Source organism: Microcebus murinus, chromosome 25 (genome assembly GCF_040939455.1).
Source record: "Microcebus murinus isolate Inina chromosome 25, M.murinus_Inina_mat1.0, whole genome shotgun sequence".
In the NCBI taxonomy this organism is placed as follows: domain Eukaryota; kingdom Metazoa; phylum Chordata; class Mammalia; order Primates; family Cheirogaleidae; genus Microcebus; species Microcebus murinus.
In genome coordinates, this window is record NC_134128.1 from 15,711,068 (window position 1) to 15,736,447 (window position 25,380).

General features: G+C 39.4%; 1 protein-coding gene across 2 annotated transcripts; it reads left to right on the forward strand.

Moving 5' to 3' along the window:
• The first annotated feature begins 40 nt into the window (after positions 1 to 40).
• Positions 41 to 23,387, forward strand: NUDT5 (nudix hydrolase 5). Of its 2 annotated transcripts, none has more exons than XM_075997463.1 (8): positions 41 to 174; positions 8,871 to 8,978; positions 10,222 to 10,289; positions 14,981 to 15,030; positions 16,314 to 16,421; positions 18,129 to 18,224; positions 18,862 to 20,949; positions 23,146 to 23,387. In XM_075997463.1, exons 2-7 carry the CDS (start codon positions 8,916 to 8,918, stop codon positions 19,005 to 19,007), a joined length of 531 nt encoding a protein of 176 aa, XP_075853578.1. In that variant the 5' UTR covers positions 41 to 174; positions 8,871 to 8,915; the 3' UTR covers positions 19,008 to 20,949; positions 23,146 to 23,387. The 2 variants fall into 2 exon arrangements, with proteins under 2 accessions (XP_075853578.1, XP_075853577.1); XM_075997462.1 differs by lacking the exon at positions 41 to 174 and adding an exon at positions 189 to 337.
• Positions 23,388 to 25,380: the final 1,993 nt, after the last annotated feature.

A 25,380-nucleotide genomic window follows, 5' to 3' on the forward strand; every position in this document is an offset into this window, starting at 1 on the left:
AAAGAAAGCGGAGAAGGAGAATCGTGGAGCGTATTCTTGGCATGCATGCACACAAAAAGAATTCTGGTCTCGAAAGAGGAACTGCGGCCGTGTTGAGAAAGGAATTTTAAAGCGTTTACGACTCCTTTCCGGCCTAGACGCACATTGACCCGGAAGGTAATCATCTGAAGCTAGGTAAGAGGCGGAGGTTCTACGGGTGCCGAGGGGAGGGCGCGCGCACATCGTCCTAGCACCGCGAGAGGCGCCGGTGCTTCCAGCCGTGGCACTGGCATCTGCTGAGACTGCAGCCTCGGATTTGTCCTTTTTTCTTTCCTCCCACTTCCCTTCTTCACCCCCAGTAAGTAACTGGGAGCGGGCCAATCACCGTACGAGGTCTCTTTGGGCAGGAGAGGGAGAAGGAGAGAGGGAGCACATCTGGATAGGGCGGGCAGCCGCGCGCGTGTCTCCCAATGTGCGGCTGGGACCGCGTCTGGGCACGCGAGGGGGCGACCGCTGCGGAAGCGCGAGAGGAAAGCCAGGGATTGGGGTGTAAGAGCCTGGGCTACTGGGAGTAGTTTGAGTGTAACGGTAGCGACACCTGAAAGGAGTAGAATGCTCGGTTTGCGGTTGAGGGTTTGGAGAGACAGAGGGAAGGAACCCCGCCTGTAGGAACTGGGGGAGGAGGGTTAGACTTTGGAGGTAAAAGAGAGGAGGTAAATTTGAGAAAGCACAGGAAAAACTAGAGTTGCCACCTTTGAGCGTCAATTGCATTTAGTCCGGCCCCGCAAAAGTTAATCAGCCTGGAAAAATAAAGCCAGGTTTTTATCAGTATCCCTGCAGTGATTGATGGAGTCATTACGACTGGAAGAATTCTAATCGGACTTTTAATATCATTCTTTTTTCCCCACTCCTGTTCCTTCCTGTCACCCTACAAAATTCAATTTTGTTTGGTTTTTTAAAAGAATGAGAGGCCAGGTGCGGTGGCTCACGCCTGTAATCCTAGCACTCTGGGAGGCCGAGGCAGGAGTATCGCTTGAGGTCTGGAGTTCCAGACCAGCGTGAGCAAGAGCGAGACCGTCAGTACCAAAAATAGAAAAAATTAACCGGGCGTGGTGGTGCCAGCGTGTAGACGCAGCTACTCAGGAGGCTGAGGCTGCAGGATCGCTTGAACCCAGGAGTTTGAGGTTGCAGTGAGCTACAGTGATGCCACTGCACTCTAGCCTGCGAAACCGAGCGAGACTATCTATGAATGAATGAATGAATGAATGAATGAATGAATGAATGAATGAATGAAAGAAAAAGAAAAAACCACCAGCTCCTGAGAAACTTCTTTAAAGTCTAGTTGTGTTTCTTAGAATTACAAGCCTTGGGCTTGTCCCAGGCACCTATGTCTAAGAGCACACATTTTAGATCTCTCCTTAAAATTGAACATATTTACTGGTCCACTTACGCAGTTTTAAATTAACTCCATCAACTGCAGGTCTCTTTAGAAAGCTATTCATTAGGATAATAAACTGAATCTTCTGCTTATTTGGAGTTAGAAACTCTTCCCCCTAGGAATATACATTGTTTTTGTTTTCTAAAATATGTTACTGGCTAAGTGGTTAGTTGGGAGCGTTGTTTTAAAGGATACATTTTTGAAGAAGAAGTAAATAGATTATAATGTTGCAGTGTTTTGGGATAGGGAGGGTAGTATTTCATTTGTAAGTATGTACTTCTTAGATCCAGGATTACACAATCCTTTCTGTTTTAAAGGAAAGAAGCAGTACGATATTCCATATATGCTTGTAGAATGTGGCCAATTACAGATCTAAGACAGACTTAGTGGTGGACATAAGAGGTTACTGCAATTTTGATTTGACATGGAAATAAAGTTGCAGCTGAAGGAAATGTTAGCATTGATCGGGGCACATTTGGGTGAGGTATTTTCTGTTGAAGATAGGAATTAATAACTGTATGGGAGAAAATAGATCCTGGGAACATGGTCCTTCTGGAAGAAGCAATACTTTACCAGTCCAGAAGACATTTGAGTGTGGAGGTTGAGACAGTTGCAAATTGGAATAGCTGTTATTTATTTGTAGAGAAGCAGCTAAGTTTGTAAACTTATAGACACTATGGGGAAGGAATTTGTATAGATAGCTTTTATTCAGGCTATCTAGTTTGGAAGTGTGTTCAGTGACTTTTTAGTATTACAGTTGGTTTTAAGTAACTTGTTACACATTCATCTAGCATCTAATAATTTGACATTACAAACAGGAGATACTCAAGTAATTTGAATGGAGACAGCTAAATTAGCTTTCACTATATTTTAAACAACCACCATGTTTGTCTTCTACTTAGCTATGTAGTATATTCATCAAGTTTCTTCAATAAAACCTTTGCAACAGTGGAAATAGTTGTTTTTCTCATGCATGCTGAAATGTCAGTATTCAAGTGATTGTGGGGAAAGGGGTTATGTGCAATTCCAAATTAAGTAATGAAAAAACATATTTCCTTCTCTCAGTTCGTAGCATGACTAATCCTTTTAGATTAGTATTTCCAACTATCTAATAATGGTTTCCTCCTCTTGGATATTTTGCCAATATCTCAAACTCAAGTGTGTCCAAATTTGAGCACCGCACCACCCCTTTCTGCTTCTGATGTCCCAACCTCCTTTAAAACCATCTTCTTAGAATTAGCTTGGATTACCCCTTTCCTAGAAGCTGTTTGAGGACAAGTAATAAACTCCCATCTTCAAGGAATTAAAAACTTGCCACTGCTACCACCTTATTCCAAATCTGTGTTCTCTCTTGCCTGGACTGTTACAGGGAGTTCTTTGCCAGTCTCATTACCATACTGCTGTAACCAATTAACCTTCCCAGGGGCCATTACACTCAGTTCACTATTGCTCAACCAGAATTTAATGTGATGATTATAAACCACCTGGTAAATGATTACCGTAAATCACCAAGTGGCATAATCTCAGTAAATGTTGGTTCCCTCCCTGCCCACCCAACCCCCACACCTGCCGGAAGAGTAAAAAGAAAACCCATACAAAATTTTCAGTGGTTTTCCATCATTACCAAATCAAATACAGGAAGTCTTCATTAATCTGAGGATCACTGTCAGCAAAGAAATTATTACTTAAGTGAATCCATTTGATGTGAGTACCAAAATTTTACCATAAATGGAACAAAAGAAGGATCCGTCAAAATATTATATTTTAAAAATGAAATTTTTTTTTTTTTTTTTTTTGAGACAGAGTCTCGCTTTGTTGCCCAGGCTAGAGTGAGTGCCGTGGCATCAGCCTAGCTCACAGCAACCTCACACTCCTGGGCTCGAGCGATCCTTCTGCCTCAGCCTCCCGAGTAGCTGGGACTACAGGCACGCGCCACCATGCCCAGCTAATTTTTTTTTATATATATACATATCAGTTGGCCAATTAATTTATTTCTATTTATAGTAGAGACGGGGTCTCGCTCTTGCTCAGGCTGGTTTTGAACTCCTGACCTTGAGCAATCCGCCCGCCTCAGCCTCCCAGAGAGCTAGGATTACAGGCGTGAGCCACCGCGCCCGGCCTAAAAATGAAATTTTTGACTGGGCATGGTGGCTCATGCCTGTAATCCTAGCACTCTGGGAGGCCGAGGTGGGAAGATTGTTTGAGCTCAGGAGTTGAAGACTAGCTAAAACAAGAGTAAGATCTCTCACGCCTGTAATCCTAGCACTCTGGGAGGCCAAGGCGGGCGGATCACTCGAGGTCAGGAGTTCAAAACCAGCCTGAGCAAGAGCAAGACCCCATCTTTACTATAAAAAAAAATAGAAACAAATTAATTGGCCAACTAATATATATGGAAAAAATTAGACGGGCATGGTGGTGCATGCCTGTAGTCCCAGCTACTTGGGAGGCTGAGGCAGTAGGATTGCTTGAGCCCAGGAATTTGAGGTTGCTGTGAGCTAGGCTGATGCCATAGCACTCACTCTAGCCTGGGCAACAAAACGAGACTCTGTCTCAAAGAAAACAAAAAACAAAAACCAAGAGTAAGATCTCGTCTCTACTAAAAATCAAAGAATTAGATTACTGTGTTGGCGTGTGCCTATAGTCTCAGCTACTCAGAAGGCTGAGGCAGAAGAATTGCTTGAGCCCAGGTGTTTGAGGTTGAGCTGGGCTGGCGCCATGGCACTCTAGCCCAGGTGGCAGAGGGAAACTGTCTCAAAAAAAAAAATTAAGTTTTAGAATTATAATAAAAATTATTAAATATAACTATACAAATTACTTGATTCTTTGCTCCTTATAAATCAGGTAGGTGGCTTTACTGTGTAATCAGCCTGCCACAGCATAGAATTGTTACCAAATTGGGCATTTGTCCATGAGGCCAAATCAGAAGAACGAGGACAAGTGATTTGGGGAGGAGGAAAGAGAAGTTTTATTACTTTGCCAGCAAAGGAGGAAAATGGTAGACCTCCTCTCAAAATCCAAATTTCCTGAACATTGACAAAAATACAGAGCTTTTAAAGGATGGGTTCTCAACTTGAGGCAATTACTGTTCAACTACAGTTGATTGTGATCATCCCATCTCTGCTAAGGGCAATCTCGCCACCTCCACCCAGGACCTCCCTATACCAGGTCCAGGCTGGGCCATCTCCTGTTGCACAAATAAAGAAGAGACTTACTCTACCCCTCCAAACGGTGGCCTGAGGCAGGGATGCAGGCTTTAGTTCTCAAAAAAGAGTGGAGGATGTTTTAAAGGACAGAAAATATTTTTGCCTGTTTTTTTTTTTTTTCCAGGCCATTCCTTCTGTTACAGAATGGCATCTTAGACATGCTTAATTTGATGCTTGATTTTAACAACACAATCATAAAATAAGTTATTTCTGCAAGAAATTGATCCCCTCCCTACTAAATTTCTTTCAAACTGCCTTATTGAGTTCTCTATGCAATTACTAAACTGTTCCAAGTTTAATGGAAACTCATGCTCCTGTCCATCAGAAGCTCTGCTTATGAGCTGAGCTCCTACATCCTTTATTTGGCTGAGTATTGCTGTGTTTAAAATACTCAGCTTTTATCAGGGAGAGACTAGCCAACATATAATTTTTGTTTTGATTTTTGCTTCACTTTGCACCCTCAACAGATTCCAGGGGATTCAGGTATGGTAATAATTGAATAATGAGCCTGAGTACAAATTTCACAACCTGGCTTTTGAATTCTTGGTTTAATATCTTGAATCTTAACTCCGGTGAACTCTTTTCCAGCTGTTGCTACTAATACTGAAATACTCAAGTTTGTGAAAAATTAATCACTTATCTTACCTTTTAAATAATAGAGGCTTGTACTTGCTGCCTAACTCCAAAACTAGGCAGCAGGGATCCAGCCCAATCGGTGTATGGCCTTTGGAAATAAATGTGTTTGCAAATGCTAACGTCATCCATTATATGTGGGTTTTTTAAAGGGGAGGGTGGGAGAAGGGGGTACAGGAAAAGGTTAAGAACCACAAAGCTTGTCAAACTATAGAAATTTCTCAACCTTGCCCCAGTTAGTATCTCTGCCTTTATTAATATGGTTCCTTCTAGTTGGAACGCTTCCCTGCCTTCTTGGTTTCTAAATCACATCTTAATATCAGACTACCTTTTAAAAATCTTTATCATTTTCCTCCCTGCCTCCCAAGTGGATGTGACTTGTCACTCCTTTAAAACATCCTAATGTGTTATCTCTGTGGCAGGCGTTGCCCTTCTGATTTGCTTGCTAAACTCTAAGGTGCTCAAGGGCATGAACAGAGGTCTGTCGGTGCTGAGTACCTACTCAGACATTTCAGTTGCCCATGCTCACAAAGCTGGCAAAGACTTCTGCCCACCATTGTGCAAGAACTCTGAGTTGCAAGAATCTCGTAACATTTTCCCTCCCTAGAGTTTTTGTACCTTGGAAAATTATGCATCTGACCCACCATAGACCTTTAGTGTTCAAAATGAACTGAGTTAAAATGGATTATGTGAATTAAAACAGTTGGTGACTTTGGAGACGGAGGACATTCATGAATGAAACTGTAGAACATGCAACATCATGGACGTGTGTATTTTTGTAACATACACATATTGGCAATATGTAGAAGACCTTAAATCGAAGTGGATAAAATTCAAATTAAACTTTGCTTTAAAATCTTGAGATAGCAGTGAGTCACTTGAGGAAGGCTCTGCCATAGTGGTGGAGACAGAGCAGCATGAAGCATGGAAGTTAAACCTCATCTGTTTCTTCCTGCAGCAGGTTTCTTGTAGTGACTAGCCCCCAAATGGCACCATTTGCCTTCTGTGTTTGAAATGGTGCTAAAAATAATATTCCTTTTCTGTTTCAGTACTATTTTTGAGGTGTTTTTATAGTCTTCCTGCAACATTTTGGGAATCTCATAGTAAAGAATGTACTTTTGAAAGCACTCCTTAATCACTTATTTTTTGTCATTTATGCTGTCAGCGGATTGCTGCAGCACACTGTGTCCCTGGGGGACCAATTGCCTTCTAGAAAACTACCCTAGGGAGGACCAGCCCTGTCTGCCACTTAAAAAAAATTTACGTAGCTTTTTTCCCCCTATTTCTCCAACATTCTAGCTTAAATTTTAAAACTTAATGTGCTGACGGAGGATTGATCTTTCAATTGATCTTTGGACTGTTCTGTAATTGAGTTGAACTCAATCGTATAAAGAGTAGTAGACGAGGAACTACCCTTCAGAGTACCTATAGTACTTTCTCACTTTGGCAGCCGACAATCCTTTTGAAAATCTGAGGGAACCTATACAGACATATACAAAAGGGAACCTAGCACATAGCTTAAGTGCCTTTAAGCTTTTTAGACTAGTTGACCTGCTTTTCCCATCAAGATATTCACATGGAGGTCAGGGGAGTGTCACTCTGCTCTTCTGGGTTATGTGCTATGACCTTTTTGTTTAGGGTTTCTGGGAATCTAGGTTAAGAACTCTTTTTATAAAGAAACATGGAGGTTACCAATATCTTCTGGTAGTGTTTATACTATAGAGAATTGCAGTTCCTTGCTTTTCAGAAGTTCTGGTATACACAGAAAAGCAATTTGGGGTTAGAATGTCACTTTTAAAAAGGAGATAGAAATTTAACTTAGTCTAAGTATTTTGTGCAATTCTAGACAGATTATTTTGTGCACTAAATGGGACTGATTGGTTGCCTAGAAGTTATTTTTTCCTAGGTGTTAGAATTAAAGGAAAAGTTTTTGTTTCTTCTCCTTTGATGTATATGTTATTGATAGAAGGGAAAGGATATCTAGAAGATAAAAATCTGGAGTTCTTTGGGTGTAGGGCATGCAAGGTAGAGACAGGTAGTAGAGTGCTGGTTGTCCATCTTTGGTTTTCATTTGGATTGGCATGCTACTTTGATTGCCTATACTATTTGTCTATAAACTGTCTCAACCAATGCCAGATAAAAGTTTATCTAATAAATTATGCTCTGGGATACCTTCAAAGAAATAACTGCCTATTCTCTTAATAGGGATCTAGGTATCAATGACTGTTTCTAAGTATTTAAGTATCTATGTGGATTACCTAGCATCACCTGACATAAATTCTGTTTCCTCACTTTTTCTCCCTCCCCACTAGAAAATGAGACCCAGAAGAGCAGGGACTTTGGCTGTTCTGCCCAGTGTGGCAGTCCTAGCACCCACCTAACCTTTAACAGGTCTGCCACAAGGTGTTTAGCTAGGCTACCTGAGATGGGCAACCAGGTATTTGATTTTTCAAGGCACTTGATGAATACCGTTTGTTTTAATTTAATTAATATAGTTTATTGTGTTGTTTGTTGTATTTTAGGATAGGGAAACTTGCTGTTTGGGTAAAAATTGAAGATTTGATGGGTAGTATAGTTATGATTTTGGGTCCCAGAAGAAACAAAGAGCAAAGACACTTTCCTTTAAGACAGTTGGTAATAGAGTGGATGCTGGTTGGTCTGTATTTTCTTTGAAGCTAGAGTCAAGAGGTGGGGTAGTCAGAGACCTTGGGAACAGAAGGGTGGTGAGGAGTTAGAGTAGCCATTGAGAAATGTAGATAATAACAAGGAAAGGGAGATTAGCAGTGAAAAAGATAAAAGAGGATGGATTCAGGAAGCTCAACAGCTCAATAATGTCCTTAAAAGAGAGAATAGAGAAAATAGAGGGGAGGAAATTACCAGTGAAGCAATTCGAGGACAGTTCCCTGTAAAGAAAGTATGATGGTTCTAGAGTGAAAGGAGCCAGTTGAGTGACAGTAACATCAACCTGAAGACATGACTAACCATCAATACAAGCTTCCAGAGAAGGAAAACAGGCCACATGGAAAAAGGATCAAGAATCAGAATAGCTTCAGACTTCTCAATAGCAACGCCAGAAGACAACTGAGCAATGCCTCCGGGTTTTTAATAGAAAATTGTTTTCAGCCTATAATTCTGTATGCAGCCAGAATTATCAATCAACTATGAGGGTAGGAAAAAAAATATTTTTCAGACAAAGTCCAAAAGTGAAGAAATTAACCAAGAAATAGGAATTAGTAGCTTACAACAAATGGGATAGTGTCTTGTTCTTCTCATAACAGACCTTGTAGTACTAGTTAACTCTTTCTGTGTAACTGTGATTTTGATATATGTCAAAACTTAAAAGTAAATGGGACACAATAATGTGAATGTATTTAATATCAGTGGCCTGTAGTCCCAGCTACTCAGGAAGCTGAGGCAGGAGGATCGCCTATGACCAGGAGTTTGAGACTACAGTGAGCTATGATCACACTGCATTCCAGCCTGGGCAACAGAGCCAGACTCTGTCTCTTAAAAAAAAAAATTGTTTTTGCCATCTAAGTACTTTGACTAGGGGCCTATAGACAAATGTTTAATTCAAAAAAATAATTTTAGCTTAAACAAATCTCATTATCTTGCAGCGTGAACTTCTCACCTAAGGACTGTAAAAGCTAACTGGTTTGAAAATGGAGAACCAAGAACCAACGGATTCTTCTCAGAATACCAAACAGTCTATTATTTCAGAGGAGGTATAACTTACTTTGCGCTTTTCTTTCCCCTTCCCACATAAATCTTGAGTTTTAAAGAAATATGTAGACTATCATCTGTTGTTTCCAATGATTGATTTTCATTCTTGAAGATGGTTTTTAGGGATTTTTCCTACTCCCTTTTCTGGGCTCACGTACATTTTGCTCTTGTGTGGGGGTGGCAGTATGTCCCTCTTGATTATATGTATTATTGAACTTGAGTCTGTAAGTGGATTTTGGCTCTTAATTAGAAGAATTCTTAACTTTTTCCCTGAATAAAATAATAAATTATATGTGGATTTTAGGATTTAAATATTTCATATTTAGTTATATCTTAGTTATTTATGGTCTTGACATGTAAAAGAACAATAAAAACCTAAGTTGTAAATTGTAATCCAGTGAGTTCTAGAACCAATGTATGTCTTGCGTGTTATTCAATTTAGCTTTAAAAGTCTCTTCTTGCAGGAACCATTGCAATGGATAAATTTTAAATCCTTCATCTTGGGATTCTGATCTTGGCACCTTTCTGGAATTCTTTTTGATTTAAAATCTTTCCCTGTTGTCTGTGAACAGATCTGCTGATAATTATTAGGTTGCTGCTGGCAAGAAGTGAAAGATAGGATAGTAAGAAAAAGGCTACTGCTTTATGTACACAGTGAAACTTTCCTCTCAGTTCAGTATAGTGCCATAGGTAAGTTAGTCCTGGTAACCGAAACTCCTCAATGTCCAGGCAGAACGACCCTGGCATGCCCGTCTCAGATTGGGTGGGACACCCACGTATCTGATAGGAAATCCAGTCATTGACCTGGTTTCCCCATCATCACCTTTTCCAGTGTGTGACCATTTGACAGCAAAATAACAATGATGAATCTTTACATACTAAAGACACCTCTGTGGCTCACACCCAGATCAAGGGACAGGACATCAGGAGCGCCCAGAAAACCCCTCAGCCCTGGTGCCCCCTTCCAGTTACCCCTGTCCCTCCCACCCCCAGGAGTTTTCAGACTGTCATTTCTTTTCATCTTTTAGTACCACCTCAAAAACTCCAAAAAAGAAGCAGAACTACCCTTTAGAAAAACAACTTTGAGTACCTACTCTGAACTGAAAACTTACCCACAAATTATGGGGGGGGGGACATGGTTATTGGGAGGGCTACATAGAGGAAATTTGAAAGGAAAAAAACCCTTTTAGATAAAAAACAACTTCATTTGAAAGTTTCCCAACTTATTATCTGATATCCTTTTAGTTAATTTCAGAAGGAAAATGGGTCAAGCTTGAAAAAACAACTTACATGGATCCTACTGGTAAAACTAGGTAAACTTTTTTTTTTTTTCTCTTATAAACTGTTTGGTATTTGGGTTCTTGGGGTCTCTGTTGAGTGACTGTTGGATCCTTTTTTGTAAACTATTTTAAATAAAGAATCTAATTTAGCTATTTTTCCATTATTAAACTGTTCAGATCATTTATAAACTGTTCGGATAATCTGTGAATAAAATTGTGTTGTAAATTTGTTACAGTAACTAATCAGGAACCTATTTTAACACCATTTTCCCTCGGTAGACTAGTGCAGACCTAAAACTTTTAGGCCAAACCTAATTTAAGCTGTTAAGGTGAAAGAATAATAGTACATGTTGCTTTCTTCTAGTAAAACCAATTTTTAATCTCTAAATTAGAAGAACGAAAAAGAAAACAAAAATGTAAATTGGAAAAAAACATTTTGTCAAGCATATTTCACAATATGTGTCAATAGCCATGAAGATATTTTACTTCGACCTTATAATCCCATCTTCCAAGAATGTGTTAAAGAAATTATCTATTATTTGGCGTTAGATTTATGTATAAGAAATGTTCCTCAAAAATTTAAGAGACAGAAAAATTGAAAGCCTAAAGGTCTTAAAAACAGGGAACTAATCGTTAAATGGTATAGCTACTTGGTAAAAATTATGCAGCCATTAAGAAACAGATAATGATTGCTTCTCATCAAGTATAACATCAGGTTATGATGACAAGCTAGCAATATGGGAAAAGATAATAAGTTGATAAAAAAAATAGAAAATTGCATATATGCTTTTTAAATGCTGTAAAGTAATGTGTAAGAAAAGGCTAGAAGGAAAATTATGGCAAAAAAAAATGGAAGCTATGTGATTAACCTTTTTTCTTTTCTAGATTTTTTGTTTAGTAATATTTTAATATTATAAACTATCATAAAAAAGTAATGTGTTAAAGTATATTAAGTATTTACTTAGTGAAATATAAAAGGAACAAAAAGAATGATAAAATAAGAAAACATAACTAAATTTAGTGTCTAGATTACATGATTTAAATTCATTATTATAAAAACTCCAAGTACTTTGCTAAGTGATCGGAGTACACCATTTGTGAGGAAATACATCTATCATCAAGGTGAAATACATGGACTTGCCTGTAATCTAAACAACTTTTAATTGTATTTACTAAACTAACAAAAACCTTAATAAAACTCAATGTTGGAGAGCTATGGAAACATATTAAGATGTATATAGTACTGTTGAATTAAAACCCAACAAACCTGGTTGATGGTGCCAGTATAACAGTAAGTATGTAAGTAAGTAAATTAAAAAAAAAAAAAAACAACAACAAGAAAACCCAACCCACCCAAAAGCAGTTCATGCTGTGATCCAAGGACACAGTAGAAGATTGTAACTCTCATTTAAAGTGTCAAGTGACTTTGATATGTGTGGAACTTATTATGGAATAGGTAGGGGATACAGGCCAAACCCAATATAGACATGTGGCAAAGCCCACGCCTTAGTGAGCAAAGTATGTTCCAACGTATTTATATTTGTAAAAATGGATACAGAGTGGAACCCAATTTATGGTGATAGTGTTTGGGTCTCTTTTTCTTATAAAACCAGGTTTATAATGCAAAATATAGCCCTTAACCCTAATTAGTCTAAAGAATATGTGTTGGTTAATCACACAGCTCATCTCTTCATTTGACTTGTCTTCCCTTCCAGCATTTCTTAATCAGGGGTGTGCATCAGAATCATTTGTGCTTTTTTTCTAGAATACGCATGTCTGGGTCTCACTTCCAGAGAGTCTGTTTCAGCAATTTGGGAGTGGGCTCTAAAGTCTCTACCAAATTACTGTATTTATTATACAGCCTGTTTACAGCATGTTCACCTCCATTCTTCCACACCTAGGTCTTCCTCCTGGCCTTCAAAGAGGTCTTATGTAAAGCACTCGTATTTTATACCCTAATATCAAGCTTTGAAGAACGAATCTCTGCACTTTCCAATACACCATGATTTATACATTTATCAAATGTGTTATCTATTACCTGATATAAAAGCATGTATGTACAGGTTGAGCATTCTTAATCTGGAAATACACAATTCAAAATGCTTCAAAACTCCAAACTTATTGGGCACCCACATGATGCCACAAGTGGAAAACTCCATACCTAACCTCATATGACAGGTCGCAGTCAAAACACAGGCATGCAACACAGTTTATTCTGTGTCCCTAAGGAGCCTCCCAGCCCCCATCCTTTCCACGCATGCCCAGACTCCCCCATGCAAGTGCGGAATAAAATGGCTCATGAGCAGGCCAGATGTGCCAAAGGCTCTAAGACCTGTGTGCATTACTCACTGTGTCTTTTTGCTTCTCTTCTGCTCTGAGGTGTAAAAATATAATTGAAAATGTCAAAAGGCCAGCATGATACAGGTAATGCAAATAACCCCTAACCCGAAAAAGTCTAAGATCTGAGACACTTCTGGTCCCACGCATTTCAGGTAGGGACTACTCGACCTGCACATTCGTCCCTCGGTAGCCACGGGGATTGGTTCCATGACTCCCTGCAGATACCAAAATCCACAGATGCTCAAGTCCCTGATATAAAGTGGCACATTTGCATATAACCTATGTACATCTTCCCATATACTTTAAATCATCTGTAGATACTTCTAATACCTAATACAAGGCTAATGCTGTATAAACAGTTGTTACACTGTATTGTTTAGGGAACAATGACAAGTAAAAGTCTGTACATATTCAGTGCAGACAAATTTTTTCCAGATATTTTTGATCCACGGTTGGTTGAATCCACAGATGCACAACCCACAGGTACGGAGGGCCGTGTGTAGGGGATGAAACAGCAGCTAGAGAATCCTTTGTTCCACTGTCACATTCATGGAAGAGGATATGGAATTAATTTTAGAAGCATAAAAATGCTGGCAGTATGTCCCTTTGCTAACTTTCGAGAGAATGCTGATGTCATCCTTTGTTACCCTTCTGTGCCTCTTGAGTTGGTGAACTAGAGGGAAGAAGGGAAACAGGCTTTCTTGTAACAAAGGAGACTGAAGAATGGGTGCTTTAAATGGAAGCAGAGTTCTAAGGCTACAAGAGGGTTTGGAGATAACATACTCATTGCCAAGTTTTACAAGGGAGAAAACAGTCTCCAGGAGGTTGTCGCTTTGGTAGAGAATGAGATTTTCTGAATGCCAATCAGCTGTACATCTCTCGGAGTCCCTTTAGGATTTGGAGCTCTCACGGGGCATTCTTGTTCTAGTATATTTGAAAATGCATTTCTATTTTATGGCTCATTACTGCTTAGTTACCTTACCTTAACCACTATAATGATGCTACTCTTTTTGTTTCCCTTATTCCTAGTGTATTTGGGATGGGACCATCAGTGGTTTCCCCAGCTCTTCTTCAGTCTTTAGGACTAACCTTAAGAGGGAGCAGAGCGAGCTGTGCTGAAAGGTGTTCTGTCTCTTGCAGTCTGTACTGTCACCAGCATTGCTTGTTGGTTGGCTTCTTGCTACTAACAGGAATGCCGGGCTGCTGTGAGCTCTCATAGTAGTCTGTTTGATCGTCCTAGGTTCATTTGGACATATTTGCCCTTTAGCATTTGGGTATAGTGCTGAAAGATCTACAATTTACAGAAAGTTCTTTTTTTTTTTTTTCCTGTTTTGTTTCAAACCAGATTAAATATCTGAAATTTTTTATAGAGATGTAGCAAGGTTCAAATTTTAGGGACAACTAGATAAAAAGAATGAGCAAGAGGATTCCTCAGAGTCACGGTCTTATATAACTCTTCCTGTTGAGATGCAGATGTTGACCCTTTTTTATCCCAATCCCCAGAGTCACCCACACGTCTTACTTCCTTTAGAAGCAACCCTAGAATTGCTTCTCCACTCCCCTCTCTCCACACTGCTTTTTCTGTTATAGGGACAAGAGGATGAAGGGGGAATTTTCCTTATATGCCCTTTCCCTTTAAACTGCATAATTGTTTTAGTAAGTGAATTTTCCCTACAGCTCTGTCCAGTGTTCCTAGGAGAGGAAGTAGAATAGCACAGATGTTACCAAATAACTGAATTAGGTAACAGATAGAAACAAATACCTACCTAGGAATAAAGCCAGAAAAGGGAGCAGGAATCTGCTGTTATTCAACTCACTTTTTCCTCCAGGAACCATTTTTTTCCCTTTAGATAAGGTCTCCCACATGCAAAGTAGAGCACTTACCTAAATTTAATAATTCCTCGATTAATAAATGGAAACATTCTACTTTCTTAAATTGTATGTCTTAGGTCACATACTTTAAAAGTCAAAATTATATCAATAACTATGGCAATAGTTCACACTGTGTACAGTAACTTCTGTTCTTAGAGATAGGGCTGGGATTCTGTGGGCTTCATTTGCATCACCTGCTTAATAAGCTGTGACCACCAACTGTGCTGCTTGCCCACAGGCTTCTGATCCAAACTGAAGAGCTCAAATGCTCTGCAGGCTTCTGTTTGGTTGGCACCCAGAGAATTAGGGTGATGGTTTTCTTTGATAATTTTCAGAAGCTATAGAGAGCACAGGTAGCTTTTTCTATGCAGATCTTTATTGTTGCAGTCTTGTTGATCATTAGTACATTTGCATGCATTGCATGCATTTAAGAACTTCTGGTTGTACTCGAGAAAACCTAAGAAAATTCTCCTCTTTTGCACTAATGACTTTTTTCTTCTCTGCCTGAACAGAACCTGGGAAACAGTGAAACGCACAACCAGGAAGGGACAGTCTGCTGATGGTATGAGTACAAACCTATAAGAACTCTTTGTAAAGGAAGTTAGCACGTGATTATAGGAGAGTTTTTAATGTAACCAAGATCTCAGAGCAGAGTTATGATCTTCAATTATGATCTTTTACCTTTAAGTCTCCTAATAGTTTTTGCAATGCTATGTAACTATAGCAAGTGTTCTTTATGCATAACTTCTGGCTCAATTTAAGTTCAGAACAGTGTATTGTTTTATTGTTTCATTTGTTTTTTATCAGAACAGTGTTTTTGAGGGGAAGATGTACTAATGTTTATAGCTAAACATAACTCAGTATACTTTGAAGGCCCATGCTGTGTCAAGATCTGTTATGACTCCTAGAAATCCTTTGTATTCTATTTAAAGGATCTAGGTGAGAGCCTTTAGTTTGGACAAATTATTTGGTACTTCTTTATGCTTATTGGCCACTCGCTTTGTAAGTTGATAAGGAAATGGAATTGGGAAAAGATTATTCATTCAGTTCACTTTCCCTTCCAGGCATGAATGCTTTGACTGCAAAGAGCCCAGAAACAATCCTGAAAATCACCTCTGGTCTAGGGGAAGTTGGGCAATAGGTCTTTCTTATTTTTCCATTTTGTTCTGGTTTCTGTTTTCACTGGAAGCAAACAAGAGTAGCTGTGCTCCAGCTGATGTTCTTAACTAATGGAAAAGCTTTTAGGATGAGCTGAGTGCTCCGTCCGGGTGGTTGGTGTTTTCCAGAACCCAGTAGTTTTTTGTTTTCTTTTGTATTGAATGAGACCGAGTAACTTGGAAGATCCTAAAACAGTCAGTCTAGCATATATTACAAACAGTGGAATGTAATTTGATTTATTGCTTAAAGGAAATCCAAGAGAACATAAGTCATTGTAACTTCACCAACAGCCTAGCTGCTGCATGGTAAGAAATGGTTCCCATGTAAAGGTTAGTGTAGACTGAAACTTTATGTCCTTAACCTTGTGTGAAATGTTTTGTTTTAGTTTTGATTTTATTTTTAAGAAACTGTGACAACTAAAACGAGCATTTGATTTAAAAAAAAGTTCAAACAACATAGAAATGTGATTCGTTTTTTCAATTATGTCTTTCAATGAGAATAGCTTCCAAGGTTAACTGCCAATATTGTAGATTAAGTTAACTTCTTATTGCTACTGGCAAATATAGGGTAGATTTTGGATGCAGAGTTTCTTAAAATCTGGGGTTTTAGTTAGCTTGCTCTAAGGATATTGCTGGCATTACTGACCTTTCATGAAGGATTTCCTTGTTTTCGTTTCCCTGGTGACAGGTGTAGCGGTAATCCCTGTGCTGCAGAGGACTCTTCATTACGAGTGCATTGTTCTAGTGAAACAGTTCCGGCCACCGATGGGTGGCTACTGCCTTGAATTCCCTGCAGGTGAGTGACCATAGTAACATCACATTGCTTCTCTGGGATCATTGGCTTGAGCTCAGGCAAAGCATGAGAATTGTAAAACTTCGGTCTTTTTTTTTTTTTTTTTTTTTTTTGAGATAGAGTCTCACTTTGTTGCCCGGGCTAGAGTGCTGTTGCATCAGCCTAGCTCACAGCAACCTCAAACTCCTGGGCTCAAGCAATCCTCCTGCCTCAGCCTCCCGAGTAGCTGGGACTACAGGCATGCACCACCATACCTGGCTAATTGTTTTTTCCTATATATTTTTAGTTGGCCAATTAATTTCCTTCTATTTTTAGTAGAGATGGGGTCTTCCTCTTGCTCAGGCTGGTTTCAAACTCCTGACCTTGAGCGATCTGCTGGCCTCGGCCTTCCAGAGTGCTAGGATCCCGGCCTCAAAGCTTAGGTCTTTAACACCTTTTTATTTGTTTGGGTGGTGGAAAGTAAAACAAAACCGTTTCTGTAGAGAGGCTCTTCCCAGCCACCAGGCCCCAGGGATCCGGTGAACCCATGTAGGTGACGTAAGGCACAGTAGCAGAGCCCACCCTTCCATGCCGGCCCACCCTCTTCTTGGCAGCGCTCTTTCTGGCCTCTCTAATTGCTGTTCCCTAATTTGTCAGCTTATTGCATTTTCTGTCACTAGCGATCTGCCTCTAACAAGAAATTTACAATGACAAGTAGGCCAGACTCTTAACTCTAAAAACCATGAATGGAAAAGGCAGCTTGGCCTGCCCTGTATAAACAGGCTGAGGACATTATCTGAATCTGCATGAGAATATTTTTCCAATTGCTCAGAAAAGCTGTCCAGAATTCAATGCCCTATATTACTGTAGACCTTTATTGGATTGTTCCCATCTGAAGAGATGAAATCTCATTTGTCATCAGTGATGTTGGTTTTGTATTTTGAAAGCCAAGTTTGTGGTAACATAGTTAACAATTATTTTGTCTCATTTACTTACCATTTCTTTTTCTTTTATTCCTTTTTTTTTTTTTTTGACCTAGAGCTCAGGAGAATGCATCATTTACTTACCATTTTACTGAAGAAATTAATAATATTAAGAGCAACTAACCTTTTACTTTTTCTTTACATTTTTTTACTCCTTTCAGGAAAAATAGTGTGAGTAGTTGCCCATCTCCTCACACTTGGCCTCTCTTTATTTCCTGCTCACAGTGGGCACAGCCACCTAAAATCCACCAACCCTCCCTCACTTTGTTCCTCTCTAGCATTTTGTTACTTGGTCCCAGTATTTTTCTGTGAGGGCGGAAGACAAGATAGGTAATACTGTCATCATCTTATATATAAGGAAACAAAAAACTTATAAGCTTTCCTGTGCTATAGTCACACAGCAGCCTCCAGACCTAAGCCAGATAGTCGCCACTGTGTCACTTATCCTCCCAGATGCTGTCTGCACTGTGCACAGCTGTGTTGAGATGGCCATGAAAAGCCCCCGATCTAAATGAGAGAAGCACACGATGCCTATCAGAACCTGCTTAACCTGCCCAGGGCTTTAATTTTTTGCCCTTTTTTTTTTTTCTATAGAAGTTCCAAGCCTCAGTCAGTTTTATCTGTAAGAATATTTTCACAGTGCTCTGATTCTTCTAATGTAGCTCAGCAGCAACTGTGTTAGAAGAATGAGAGGTTCAAAGAAAATTGGATTGCCCTGTCCCAGCTTACAAATGATTTGCACTTGCAGGTCTCATAGATGATGACGAAAGCCCAGAAGCAGCTGCTCTTCGGGAGCTTGAGGAAGAAACTGGCTACAAAGGTGACGTTGCTGAATGCTCTCCAGGTTGGTATTGCTCTCCAGGTGTGCACTTAAGGACATACTCTTGATAATTCACTGAGCAACAGACTCCTCTAGGTATAAAGGGATTGATTATTTGGGTATTCTTTATGGTCAGAATTCACATGGCTTTTATTTTGGCTAATTCACTTAAGAGACATCCTAGATTAGGGTTGGTCACCATTTGTGAGTGAATCTCTCCTCCCCATGAGAGTAAGTTGGGTCAAGAAGGACCTATAGTTGGGGGGGGGAGTTAGGAAATGATTAATTTGCCTTTCAGAATTTCCCACACCCCAGGCTATATCATGTACCACCTCGTCCATGTGTTCCTTGCCAGATGATGTTTTTTTCTTGACATGGTGAAAGGATTTGATAACTTGTCAGTAACCATCTAACCCTTCAGACTTACCAGACTTGACTCAGAAACTCTAGGAAAAAATAGGAGTACTTAGCACATCCATGCTTTGCAGTCCTGCAGCATATGCTGACCGAACATGAGAACTGTAGTTTCCTGCGTCAGTTCTGTGCCAACTGTGAATCACGAGCCCTGTCTTCTTCCTAAGACATTTAAGTAGTGAAACAAATGACAAAAGGGACTGAAGCCTGTGACTGGTGTAAGACGGTCTGTCGTCTCTCTCCATAGTTGTGTGTATGGACCCAGGTTTGTCGAACTGTACCACACACATCGTGACAGTAACCATTAACGGCGATGATGCAGAAAACGTACGACCCAAGCCAAAGCCAGGTAGGTGTGTGTTGGCTATGAGTAAGGTGGAAGAGTTGCATTAAATACCTTTTAACTTGCTACTAGTTTGACTTTTGATTTGTTCAAACAACGATAGTCTTTCATTGAAGGAATCCTAGTCTTTCTTAGACTATGTACATTTGTCTAGTTTCCCAATCTTGTGTGTTTTGGCATTTTTCTTTCACTACATTGATCTTTATCCTTCTTTATAGAAAATATTAAATTACACATTTTTGTGTTTTCTGTACCAAGTTTATTCCCATTTAGTAATATGAGCTAGAGGCCTAAATAGTAAACGGTGAGAAACTTCTAAATTGCCCTAGTTGCTTTATTCATGTATATTGTAAGAATGGCGTAATTGTTACATCAACTTCGCACAAACTAAAAAAAAAAAAAAAAAAAAAGAATGGCGTAATTGTTACGGGCAGTAGGTTATTCATAATTCCTTATTGAGTTCTGTATTTAGAGAAGCTCTTAGGAAATTCTTTGCTCTATAATATTTCTTAGCAAGTTCAGATTAAAAAGCTTGAATGCCACTGTCAATTCCATGTCCTTCCTCACCCCCTTAAAGAGGGGGTATTTATATGTACTACAGTAAATCACGTATGAGTGATTCAGTCTCACCGTTTTTAGTTTATATCTATGTTTCAGTATCCCACTGCAGCTAATTTTAAATGCTTGATTTTCGAACTGCAGATATACATATGACTCACTGTGGAAAAGTTTGGCAGTTCCTTAAAAAGTTAAATATAGAATTATATGATCCAGCATTTCCACTCCTAAGCATATACTCAAAAGAATTGAAAGCACCAGCCTGGGCAACATAGCGAGACCCCATCTCTACAAAAAATAAAAAAATTAGCCAGGCATGGGGATACACGCCTGTAGTCCTACCTACTAAGGATGGCTGAGGTAGGAGGATTGCTTGAGCCCAGGAGTTCGAGGCTACAGTGAGCTATGATGATGCCACTGCACTCTAGTCTGGGAGACACAGCGAAACCCTATCCTAAAAAAAAAATAAAATAAAATAATTGAAAGCAGGGACTCAGATACTTGTACACTCATGTTCATAGCAGCATCACTGCCAATAGCCAAAGGCAGAAACAGCCCGTGTCTGTCAACAGATGAACGGAGAAGCAAAGTTTATGTACATACACACAGTGGAATATTATTCAGCCATAAAGAATGAAACCTGCTGATGCATGCTACAATACAGATGAACCTTGAAAACACTGTGCTAAGTAAAATAAACCAGGTACAGATACTGTGTGATTCTACTCATAGCAGGTACCCCAAAGAGACAAATTCCTAGAAATGGAAAGTACAATAGAGGTTACTAGGGATAGGGAGTTACTGTTTAAGGGGTACCGAGTTTCTGTTTGGGATGATGAAAAAGTTCTGGAGGTGGACAGTGATGATTGCATAATACTGTGAATGTTATTTAATTCCACTGAATTGTACCTTTAAAAATGGTTAAAATGGTAAATTTTTGTATGTTATATATATTAATACATATAGATATATTGCACCATATACAGATATATATGTCAAAAAGCTGTATACATATTATAGAATTATAGAATATGCTTTAAATTTTGCCATTACACATTATTTAATGAACAATAACTTTGTACTGTTAGAATTTGTTTTTACTATGTATGTAAATTAACTTAGCGGAGACCCAGGTTTCTGGTAAATTCTTACAGTTTTTGCGATGTGTCTTGCATAAAAGTGTTCCAATGTATGACCACTCCAGACCTTGCTAAAACATTCTCCTTCTGTTTGTTTTCAGGGGACGGAGGTATGTTATTCAACCGCAGTGGCTGACCATATGGCTTAGTGTAGTGGTAATGGCTACAGACGTTTGGGGGGGTTTTGGTAGGCAGGCCCTTGTTCTTTAGCTTTGTTTTCACTTGTACTTTGTTTGTTTAGAATTTGTGGAAGTAATTTCATTACCAAAGAATGACCTGCTGAAGAGAATTGATGGTAAGCATTCTCAAGATTGTCACCCAATTCCCTCTGTTTTCCCCTGTGCCCATCCCCAGCAAGTGGGGTATTAAATATAACTCCATTTCTTTATCCTCTACATAGCATTGAAGTCAAATGCCTAGACACTGACGTAAAACTGGAGTTGACCAATACTAATTCTCCATTCGGGGTGGCAGAGATTTGAAAATACGAGCAAACATTCTGTGTCAAGTGACAGTTTTAGAGGCTTTTTTCCTACAGAATGGTCAAGATCATTATCATAATCAGTATGATCATAATCAGTATGATCAATAATCAATAACAATACTGGTTATGTCCTCCTAACTGCCCCGAGGCAGTCTATAAGTCTTTAGTCTGTAGTGACGCAAAGGTGTAAGTAGCTGTCTCTTAGCTTTTCCTTGAATAAACCAGTGTGTCAGATGGTCCTTTGTGAAGAATGTAAAAGGAGAGGTTAACAATATTCCTTTGACAAATATTTGAGGTGTCTACTCTATACTTGCTGTGCTGGCATAGAAAACCAAACTAACGAGCTATGTGACCCTTAGTAAATCACTGGTCATGTGGTTACATTGTGATTCTTGGCTGGCTCATCTCATAGGGATTTTGTAAAAAATAGTCAAGTTACACGGAGAGATGTCCACATGTGACACAACTAGATGGGCAGATACCGCACCAAAGATAGGACGTGGGCCCTACAGGGACTTCCTTTTTGCTGGCTGGGCACATCCCAGTCACTCATTTAGAAAACAGCAGATGCTTCCCATAATTTGGATATTTTGTTGGTTGTATTTCAGGTAATTGATACCTAAATTTTCTGCTGTTTTTAAGTATTATAATTAATTCTCCAAAATTTGACCTGAAGCTTTGAGAACACTTTCTAATGTCCTTCCATGAGTACCAGTGTCTTACAGTTTCACTTCATAAGCAGAGCACTTGATTTTAAAATGTCTGTTATTTGTTTGAAAAATTAAGTGGGTCTTTCCAAAGCTGCTGTGATTTCAGATGCCCGGATAGCCTCCATTCCCCCTTTACCTTTTGATCAACTAGACCTAGGGTAAACCCCACCTCCAGGTCTCAAAGCCAGAGTTAGAAATAATCATACTGAAGAGATGCAGTAATTTATTGGCATTTATTCAGAGAAAGCCGTGGCAACACTACTGACAGGCCTGGCTGGGTTTGAGGCTCAGGTGACTATATTAGTTACCACTTTGAACAGCCCCTCCGAGGAAGTCGGTGGAAAAATGGGGTAATGTAGGCAAAGCACTTGAATTGCCAGTGTTTAAATGTTATATGCTGTGTCTTTTTATTGTTTTTTTATTAGAAGAGTATCACTTCTAAAAAGTGCTTTCCTTCTCCCTTCTGCCTAACTTCCCTTCCGGTCTTAGAAGAGGGAGAAAAGAATAGAGCAAGGGGAGGAGGGAGAAAGAGCTATCTGTACAAAGAGGAAGGGATAAAAGAGCCAGATTGACTAGCTTTCGTGGACTCAAACTATAGTAATCAAATCTTTTAATCAGGTAACATTTGAGAAGTTGTAAGGAAGGCACTTAAGACCACAGTGCTACAAAGAATAGCATTCAACACTCAGCACACACCTGCCATGTCTAGATGAGTAGAACATGATCCGCCTTCAAAGACCAAAATGTCTCTGAGCTTGTTCCCAAACAAGTGGCTGGGAGATAGACTTAAATTCTGACAACTTCCATCTGAGTGAAACAGAAGTTCTCATAAAAACCTGTGGTAATCACGATCCTGAGACCTCATTCTTGGTAGTATACCTCTCCTCCTAACGCGCACACAGTTTAACTTGTAGGGGGGAAAAGGGGTGTCTCCCAGCAGTGAAAAAGACACGAGTCCCTAAATAAGATAATGTGTAATCACCATGTAGTGGGTAGCAAAGCCCTCCCTGAGCTATAAATGAAGTGTAACAATTGGGTCTGTAAACTTATAGCTTTGCTGTTGTAACACATAAAATCATTATCCCTGATGTTCTTGTCCCATGCCGGGAACGTAATCCTGCTTTCATAGCCTTTCTTCTCCCTTTAAAGATGCTCGAAAGCAAAACATAATTGTATCACCAGCATCTGGCATAGAAACTGGCATATAGTAGTTGCTTAAGTAAATATTGATTGAATGATAAGACATATTATCTCTCGTTAACTGCATTACCTGTGTTGTATTCTTTGCCTCCTGCAGCTCTGGTAGCTGAAGAACATCTTACAGTGGATGCCAGAGTCTATTCCTATGCTCTCGCGCTGAAACACGCAAACACGAAGCCATTTGAAGTGCCCTTCCTGAAATTTTAAGGGTAAAGACAACAGTGGCCATATGTTTTTATAAATGAGACCAGCAGGCCTTCTTCACTAAGACTTTGTATTCACCTTAGTTTAATGTAGATTTTAAATTAGCTTTTTCATAAAATAAAAGCACAGAATGCATGTGGTGGTGGTATGGAATTGTAATTACAGGTAGGCTGTAACCTTCATTTAATTTGTTACACTCCAGCTAACATTAATGAAAAAGAACACAAATGCAGATATATTTACTCCAATTTTTTTTTAAGCTCAACTGTTACTTCTTCTCTAGTCCAGGAGATATGGTATTTCTATAGGAAAACAGACCTGAGTTCCAAATTAGGTCAGCTATTCCCACCCTCAACCTCCAGTATATAATTCTGTAACTCGGTATGCAAATGATGATTTACTTTACTGCATTAGTGTTTAAAACAGAGCTTAAAAAAAATTATACTGGGACTTTCTTGGCCTCTTCTAATTAAATTATTTCCTATATGGACTTCAACTCAGTAGTAGATGTAAAATCAATAGAGAATAACATTTGTGATAAGCAAATACATTTAGTTAATGTCCGTATATCCACCTCTTTACTGAAACTGACCAAGCTCTTACATAATGAAAAATGGTTGATTCTATTCGCTATACCAAGGCTAAGAGACTAATGGAAATTCAGGGCCCTTCCCTTAGATGTGTGCATGTACTTTAGAATCTGATTCCCTATCCTTACCTCCAAGAATACTTGAAGTTTCTAAAAACAAATCCTTAGTAACGAGATTGCTTGGTATGGGGGACTCTTGTATTAAAACATTAGTAAAAGCCAGCAAGGTTAGCCAGTACTTGAAACCCAATACAAACTACTCAGACCAAAAAATGCTAGAACTGTGTAATTGTATAATGGTATAACTGTTGCTAAAGTCCCTGTCATCCAAAAGCTCTACCCGAGTTACTGGGCCATTTTCTTAATCTCAAGTGAGCTTAGCTCATGTTGACTTCTAGGGCCTTCAGCAGCTCCAGGATTTTCCAGGACTTTCCACTTTAGCCCCTATACAAGCGTCAGGATGCTTCTCACTGGCCGGCCCTAAGTCATGTTGCTAGCCCGGATGCAGGGGGTAGGCCAGGCACCTGGAACCATATGAAAGTGGTTCTCCAGGGACAGTCAGGGTACTGATGCCCAGAATGCTGCTAAAGTTCATTTGTTTACAGGTTCACTGTCTTACCAGAGGTATTTTTATGAGTGAAAATACAATATCTTTATACTGGACTTTTTAGATGAGGATTAAAAACAATTATGGAAGTATAGAACTTTATAGATCAAGTCTACTGTTCCTATAAATGTGAAAATTAAGATCCAACTACTTGCTATAACAGTAGCCTTTCCCTATTCCCCTTAGCCCCTTTTAAAAATCTTGATTTTAATCATGAGCTTGATTTTTCCAAAGATCTTTGTTTTCCCTAAGTTCCAAAGGACCACATCCTATAATCTCCTCTGTCACTCCCCTCCTGCAAAGTCAAGAAGGCATGGATGGACTCAGCACAGGCCAGTCTTTCCACACAGACCAGTTCTTCCGAGCTACTCCCCATGGCCATAACCTGCTCTTAAACTTTTTTTTCATTTTATAATATTATGGGGGTACAAACACTTTGGTTACATATATTGCCTCTGCACTGCCCGAGTCTCTTAAATTAACCCCTGTCCTCTCTGCCTGCCTTTCTTCCTAAGACTTTAACAAAGAAGTGACAGCTTAATCCTAGAAAGTATCTCTAATGCCATTTATATTTTTTCTAATAAGGCTGTGCTTTGGAAATTAAGTCAAAGTTTGAGAACTGGCAGTCTGGCTGTTTTCACTGGCTGGGCCTCTTTAAAATTATTTGCCCTGCCATTTCAAAATTGAAGCTTTCCTATTAAACATATTTCTACCTTCTTTTGAAGAAAAAGATGTGATAACACTGGGCCTGTATTTCTAACAGTGGTCTGAGGCCCTTGGGAGATGTTCTCCGGTGGACCCTTGCTGCCATCCAGCTTCCCTTTTTTTAATTTCTTGACACAGTCTCACTCTGTCATCACAGCTAGGGTGTAGTGGTGTTATAGCTCACAGCAACCTCAAACTCCTGGGCTTAAACAATCCTGCCTCAGCCT

What these genes read in the sequence shown, in the direction of transcription:
- NUDT5 (XM_075997463.1), top strand. Translation starts at nt 8,916, where the DNA reads ATGGAGAACCAAGAACCAACGGATTCTTCTCAGAATACCAAACAGTCT. An exon ending in CTGCCTTGAATTCCCTGCAG is followed by an intron (nt 16,422 to 18,128) that starts GTGAGTGACCAT and finishes TTGCACTTGCAG; the next exon opens with GTCTCATAGATGATGACGAA. An exon ending in CGTTGCTGAATGCTCTCCAG is followed by an intron (nt 18,225 to 18,861) that starts GTTGGTATTGCT and finishes CTCTCTCCATAG; the next exon opens with TTGTGTGTATGGACCCAGGT.